At 37.5% G+C, this 7,897-nt stretch overlaps 1 protein-coding gene across 1 annotated transcript; it reads right to left on the reverse strand.

The window, feature by feature from the left end:
• Positions 1–1,015: 1,015 nt before the first annotated feature.
• On the reverse strand, positions 1,016–5,357 carry LOC100944246 (serine protease inhibitor Kazal-type 7). Its single transcript, XM_023514504.1, has 4 exons — positions 5,297–5,357; positions 4,469–4,494; positions 3,630–3,754; positions 1,016–1,061 (listed from the first exon to the last, which is right to left on the reverse strand). Exons 1-4 carry the CDS (start codon positions 5,355–5,357, stop codon positions 1,016–1,018), a joined length of 258 nt encoding a protein of 85 aa, XP_023370272.1.
• Positions 5,358–7,897: the final 2,540 nt, after the last annotated feature.

The following is a 7,897-nucleotide window of genomic DNA, read 5'->3' on the forward strand; positions in this document are numbered from 1 at the left end:
TTTTTTTTTTTCCTTCAGATTAATATGAGGGTTTACATGATTAGGCTGCATTATTTGCATTTGTAAGGTAAAGTCTGAGGTGTAGTTATATGGAAGTGTGCCATATACCTGTGCATTGTTCCCTTTGGGTAGGAATTTGCCAAACCTTCTATCAGTATTCTAGTACAGCTAGCCTGTGAGAAAGTATGGTATCTTTCTGGAAAGAAATCAGCAGGAAAAGTTTCCCTCTAGAAATGACTTGTTAGAATCAGAAAGGTTCCCTTTTAAGAATCTTTGGTAAAGAGACAAAGATAGAGAAACAACTCTGGAAGGCTGAGGTGGGTAGATTGCTTGAGCTCAGGAATTTGAGACTAGTTGAACAAGAGTGAGATTCCATCTCAAAAAATAGTCAGGCATTGTGGTGGGGGCCTATAGTCCCAGCTACTTGGGAGGCTGAGGTAAGAAGATCGTTTGAGTCCAACAGTTTGAGGTTGCTGTGACCTATGACACCACAACACTCTACTGAGGGTGACAAAGTGAGACTCTGAGAGAGAGAGAGAGAGAGAGAGAGAGAGAGAGAAACAGTACATTCATAGAGGATAAAGATTCCACAAGAAAGGTGTCATTGGTGTTTGTGTGTGTTTTATGTGTTGGGGGTGGGGGTGCATGTGCTTCTTGAAAGCTGAGATCCTTTGTATAAAAGTTTCTCCTGAACAACGGGGTTAGTATGTTCCTCAATTTTCTTCTATAATTGAGATATGATATCCTGATCTAAAAAAGAAAAAGCACAAACAGAAGTAAAAGTAAATTTTCTGGGGAGATTCTTTTATTTGAGATATAAAAAGAAGTCAATTTGTCAGGGGTGCATGAGTGTGTAGGGGAAGCATAGCCAATTTCTTTATTTAATAAAGATGACTCTGAATCTGGCTCTGCTCCCACCTAGAACATCAGTGAAGGTGAAGGAAAGTTAGTCAGAGCCTGGTGGTGAAGATGATGTTGAGATTATCATTGCTGTCCACTCACATTCATGGAGAATTTAGCAATTTCCTTCATGAAGAAACTGAACTTTTCCATTACTTCTCCTAAGGGAAGACACAGTTAACAAGATTTGTTAATGCTGAAGAAAGGGCATATCATATTAGAGCTGAAAGGAACTACAGAAGGCAGTAGTTCCTGAGGCAGACCCTTATTTTACAAAGGAGAAAATTGAGTCCAAAAAAGGAATATCCTTGCCACAAACTGCTTCTGACAGAGGCAGGAGCAGAGTTTATCTAGTCTGGTGATAACTCCACTCCATCTCTGCTGCCTCCTCTAATCCCAGAGCCCACTGATCACCAGCATCTTGAAACACCCAAGAGGGAGGACTCTGAAGTTGAAGGAACTGCCCCGCAGCTTCTCAGTGTTAGCAAGGCCTGTGATGAAGCTGGGTCCTATGTTAGTGAGTGGGGATTTTAGCATCCCTTCAATGCATCTACTTTCCTCACCCAGTGTATGCCCATGTTAGATATCCTTTCTTTCTGTAAAACAAAACTTTCCCAGTAAGAGTAAGTATGTAAACGTCCTAACTCAATATTTTAATTAGTGATTTTCAACTGGTGTGTCACAGCACACTGGTATGCTGTGAGAGGATCTTATGTATGCTGCAGAAATTTAAAAAAATCATCAATTAAATTTTTTTTTTTTTGAGACAGAGTCTCACTTTGTTGCCCTTGGTAGTGTGCCATGGCGTCACAGTGCACAGCAGCTTATAACTCTTGGACTTAGGAGATTCTCTTGCCTCAGCCTCCCGAGTAGCTGGGACTATAGGTACCCACCACAATGCCCAGCTATTTTTGTTGCAGTTGTCACTGCTGTTTTAGCTGGCCAGGGCTGGGTTTGAGCCTACCACTCTTGGTATCTAGAGCTGACGCCCTACACACTGAGCCACAGGCACCGCCCCAATTAAATTATTTTAGAAAGAAGTTCAATGCACAGTAAATGTATTCTTTTTACTCTTTTTTTTTGATCAACATAATTTAAGTGTGCCATGAAGTTTAACCATAGGTTCAAGTGTGCCGTGAGATAAGAAGGATTGAAAAACACTGTTCTGATTTGTTAAGGAAACCACGAAGATGAACAATATGACATCTAAGTCAAGTGGCCAAAATCCAGTAGCCTGAAAGAGAGTTAACAATGATCACAGTATACTCTGTGTGAGGTAGTAAGTATAACGTGCATGTCTTGCACCCAAGAAGTGACATCTGACTAGTTACATTTCTTCAAAAATGCTGTCTGAACCAAACAAAATCCCTAAATAAAACATGTCTATGAGATTCTGGTCTAAGTACTGCCAGCTTATATCCCTTATTTTAGATGAAAAACAATCATTTTGGTAGCTCTATCCCCCATTGTAGCTACAGATACTTAGGGTTTCTAGGAAATTGAAGATAAAGAACCTCTATACTTCTTCACTGCTGGTAGGATTGCAAACTAATATGGCCTTTTTGGAAAGAAGTTTGGAGAATTCTCAAGGAACTAAAAGTAGACCTACTATTTGATCCTATAATTCCTCTATTAGGTATATACCCAGATGATCAAAAATCATTTTATAGAAAACACATTTGCACCAGAATGTTTACTGCAACCCAATTCATAATGGCCAAGTCATGGAAGCAGCCCAAATGCCCATCAAACCATGAATGGATTAACAGATTGTGGTATATGTATACCATGGAATACAATGCAGCCATAAAAAGGATGGAGACTTTACAGCTTTTATGTTTACCTGGATGGAACTGAAACACATTCTTTTTAGTAAATAATGGGAAAAAAGTATCCAATGTGCTCAATACTATTATGAAACCAACATATCATCACCCACACATCCATGTGAATGATAAAACACAACTATAGTTCAGGAAGAAGGAGGGGCAGGAAGGAGAAGGAAGGGGGAGGGCTAGAGGAGAGAGAGTATTTGGTGGGACCTTACCTATTATGCATAATGCAATGGTACATTTCAAAACTAAGAGTATAATATAAATGTCTTACCACAACAAATAAGTAAGTGAGATGATGGTTATATTAATCAGTCTGATTTAAGAATTCCATATTGTATATCAAATCAGCACACTGTACCCCATAACTGTATTATGATTTAACACAAAATAAAAAAATAAAAAAGGAACCTCTAGCCACAGTCCAAGAATCAAGCTGCATTAAGACTGTTAAATAGTCAGGTAGATTAGTGATTTTCAATTATTTTTTGGTATAGATTTCAGGACCCTTTCTTCAAACAAGATATTACGTGGAACTCCACTATTTAAACAGTCATAGGCTGATTGGGGGTTGGAGACCTCCCTAAATGGTCTCTTTAACCCATCTGGTGACTACTGATTTTCCTGTACAAAACCACTGGGCTCTGGGGACTGCAGCTTGAGAACTCATGGTCCTGTTGGAGTCCCACAATTGAAAGACCAGAACTGGAGGTTTTGTGATAGGCTGGGACCAATCCAAGTGGGTGGAGCAAGTGGCCCAGTCCTGGTTTGACTGTATGATAGACAGGTTTCTGTTATCACTAGTTGGGAATAAGCACCAACTTACAGAGATTTAGACAGGATCCTAGAAAGAGAATGCTTGCCCCAGATATCTTCTTCTTCCCATGAGGTACTCACAAGCTCTCAGTACACAAGAGGCATTCGTTCCCATAGGTGATGTAGTCAGAACCACAAACCGGCAGGTATGTGATGGGGCAAGGGATGACTGCCACTGGGTACTTCTTATAAATGCTGCAGTCCATCTGTGCCAGACACAAGAGAATGTTCTACTTTTCTCCCCAACCCCAAGCTGGGTTTCATTGACCTTTTTGGGCAGGTAATAAGAGTAGGAAATTACAGTTCAGATGTTCTGATACTGCTGTGTCTACTTCTATTAAGTACTGATGTTCCCATTATAACAACTATTAGTACTCCTGGTACCACTTTTATCTTTATTACCACATTCAGTTAAAAATTGCTGAATATTTCTGTCCTAGGGATTAACCTTAAATATTACCTGAATTTTCTTTGTTTAATCTTCAGGACAAGTGAATAGGGTTGGTTCTACAATGTAAAATTACCTCTATTAAAACTTAAGAAGAGAGATAACTTATATAAGGTAAATGCCGATAAGTGGTAGAGTTGCAACTCATTTTGAATCCAGAGGCTATGCAATTAATGAAGTTACCTCTCCTTGATTCCTACATGTTGTCTCTTTTATGAAAACATCACCAATCTCTCACATGGAAGCTCTTTCTCCTTTAACCCTGGAATATTTTTAAAGTTAGGATATGGTTATTTATATTTAGGTGATCTTTTTCAGCTAGCTTGTGGAAAGCAGAAGCCATTTCTTATCTGAGTTTGTCTCCATCTCTGATCCCTTTAAGCATACTTAATCCTAGATATAATTATTTTTAGAACTTGACTAATTGACAGGCTATGGGAATTGAAATTAAAGTGTTATTCAACATACTCACTGTTGTTAAAGGCAGATTGGCAGCTTCTGAAAGAGAAATACAGATGGAAATGTTAAAAATAAAACCAATGAAAGTAATGAAGTTTCATCAATTAATGTAAATTTTGTCCTATAATTAAATACTCCACATTTCTTCTGGCAGGGAATCTCAGTACACACTGCCCATCTTTTTGCAAGATCCCAGCTGTTTACTGAGGAAGCTGAATGGCCAAAGAGTTAACTAAGTCCTTGTTTCAGGTAAGAGAATTATCCAAATTTTCTCTTTTTATTGGAATTTTTCTGGTTTAAAGTCAAGTAGCAATAAGAAGTTTGCAATTACCCATCCTAAGACTCTGAAGCATCATCTTTGATATAATACTAATTGATATATAGCACAAGAATGGGAATGTCTCTAAGGCGTTAGAAATTAATTTTGAATATGTAACTTTTCACCATATAAAAACCTAATTGTTGACTCTTGACCTTTGGAGAAGTGATTCTCCTGGATTGATTTGGGGAGACATCCAAGTTTTTCTGTATCCTTGCACAGAGGAGTAATGTCTAATAAAATCAACAACTTTTAGTGTTCTTATAAAATGGAAGATTTATGGAGAAATTAGATCTTCTTTTCTTTTGTTTCATGGATTCAAATAAGAATCCCTGAGAAAGAAAATATTAGACCTAAAGGCCTCCAATTCCAGTTGGAACTCCAGGCAGGGGATATTTATATTACAAACCAGCACACTTTAAATTCACATAATGAAACATTTCTCCTAGATGCTGACATCCCAGGGATATTATTTGGGAAAATAAGCTTAACTCTATGGAACACTGTTTACTTTTCACTCACCTGAGCTTCTGCAGAAATGCATCACTGTATAGAGCAGAAGGAGCCCCCCAATAATCTTCATGGTAGAAATCACTGCGATACAGAGGCTGTTCTGAGATTGTCCTCACAGCTGCATCAGACATGGTCTAGGAAAGGGTCATGTTTATATGGCAGGATTGGTTTCTCCACCTTTCCTGTGAGGTCATCCAGAGTCAATGTTGGCTGTTAAAAGATCTCAAAGACAAAGTCACACCCTGGGTGGCGTTGCAGTTCTGGTTACCCTGGGTGGTGCTGCAGTTCTGGTTGCTACTTCCTATCTGACCAAGAAATTGATTATTTGAGGTGAGAAAAATTTTTTGTTTATCTTATACATGAGGATTGTTTAGAATTCTAAACTTCATACAATAAGAAATAACGTAAGCACCAAGGGGCCTAGCTATAAATGAGTAAAAATTTCAAATTTCCTTTATTTTACTAAAATGGAAGTTATTAAACCCAGATTAGACAATTACACCTCTATTCATATATTGCTTCTGGGAAAATACTGTTTTATAATAAAGTAAGCTATAGGAAAAATACATTAAGACAAGCATATGGAAGAGAAGATATAGTTACAATTCATTAAGTGGAAGTGCATCATCACAAAGGTTTCATCCTCATTGTCTTCACATTGAGTAGATTAAAGAGGAAGAAGAGAGGTTAATCTTGCTGTTGCAGGGGTAGTAGAGGTGGAAAAAAGCCTCGTATGAGAAGATCCGCACAGTTCAAACCCATGGTATTCAAAGGCTAACTGTATATATAATCCTTTATGAATATGTGCTTGTGTGGTGTGTGTATGTGTGTGTCAGGGTGCCAAGCTCATAATTAGATCTTGACATATGGTAGCTAATAACATGGAATTTGGTCTTCATAACAACTCATTAAGAAGGGAATTTTTATTACCCTAATTTTACCAGTGAGTAAGTTGAAGCACAGAGGAATTAAGTAATCTTCCTAAGATCATGATACCAGTGATACCAATTATTGGAGAATATTGCTGATTTTCATCATGGAAAAGAAGCAAAGTGAAAGTTCTAATAAAGAAAAGTAATTATAAATTTTATTTTTTGCAATGTAAATTTGAAGAAACTAAATACTGAGGAAAAAACATTGTTTCCAGATGAGCGCTCTTTATTGCAAATGGGAAATGAAATTTCATCAGAGAAGTGGAAATAGGACCAAAACACAATCAGGATGATGGGGAAAGATAAGGTCAGAGATTTTTTTTTTCAAAATAAAGCACAAATTTTATTTCTAATTTTTTTATTAAATCATAGCTGTGTACATTAATGCAATCATGGGGTACAGTGTGGTATTTTCATATACAATTTGTAATATTTTCATCAAACTGGTTAACATAGCCTTCATGTCACTTTCTTAGTTATTGTGTTAAGATATTTATATTCTACTTTTAGAAAGATTCACTTGTACTCTTGTAAGATAAAACATAGAGGGTTTTCTTTAGAAGGATGTTTGATAGTCAAAGACAGGTGAGTGGAGGAAAGTGAGGCTCCAACAAGCTCGAGGTTAGACTGATCGTGTCTTAAGACCAAAGACAAGAAGAAGAAAGTCAAGATACACAGTAGAGGGTGGCTAATAAGATTAAGAGAACAGATGAAACACCATTGCTCTGACCTTGGAGACAGGACAAATTAAGCAGAGTGCCTTACTATTTGCCATTCCAAAAAAGTGGTCATCTGTCCACTTTTTACTGAATTATCCTTCATTCATAATTTTTCTTTTCCTGGGTTCTATTTTTTTTGATGAATTATTATAGAAGCCATGCTTCAATTAAAAAGTAATAGATAAGGGACTATAATTACATTTTATTATGGAAATTAATTGACATGAAAATAGAAATCAAGGTGTGAGCCCTTCAATATCATCTGTGCCAATGCAGAACGAGGAGGAGGGCTGATTGTAAAAAGTGGTGGGGGATGTGTAAGACATCATGGAGGTGTGGAAGTACCTTTAATAATCAAATTAAGAATGCTTACTAGACTTCTAAATAGCATTCAAGGCCTAATGTTGCAATAGTAGTTTGCAATATTATTGATAATTGCTGCCTTGCCAAGTCACCATAAACACATGTAGCATCTGATAGAGTCAATTCGACTGTCTATACATGGAAGATAACACACTGGAAGTCACACACTGCCATAAAACTGAAGCTATGCTGGCATACAACAGCAAGAGCATATGTGTATTTATATTATGAGACATTGTGACATGAGGTTGTCATCTACAAAGTTCATGCTCAAGAACTGCACAATTGATTTTCACCAAAAAGTCTCATAATATTTTAAGTAAGCTGACAATTTTGTGTTGGGCTATATTCATAGTCATCCTTGGCTGCATGCTGCCCACAAGCCATGGGTTGGATACTCCTGATTTAGGCAAAATGTGGACTTAGCAGGTGTGGGAAATATGAACAATTGTTTATGAAGGCTGTAAGTAGGAAGCAAAGTGTCAAATTCAATTTCTCAGGGGTAGAGCTGAGATCCTGGTCCTCAGAGTGTAATCAAAGATCAAGTCAGTAAAGGATTGGTGGAGAGGATGGTGCCTGTGGCTCAAGGAGTAGGG

This window comes from Otolemur garnettii, unplaced genomic scaffold, assembly GCF_000181295.1.
Source record: "Otolemur garnettii isolate 467f Iridium unplaced genomic scaffold, OtoGar3 scaffold00003, whole genome shotgun sequence".
In the NCBI taxonomy this organism is placed as follows: domain Eukaryota; kingdom Metazoa; phylum Chordata; class Mammalia; order Primates; family Galagidae; genus Otolemur; species Otolemur garnettii.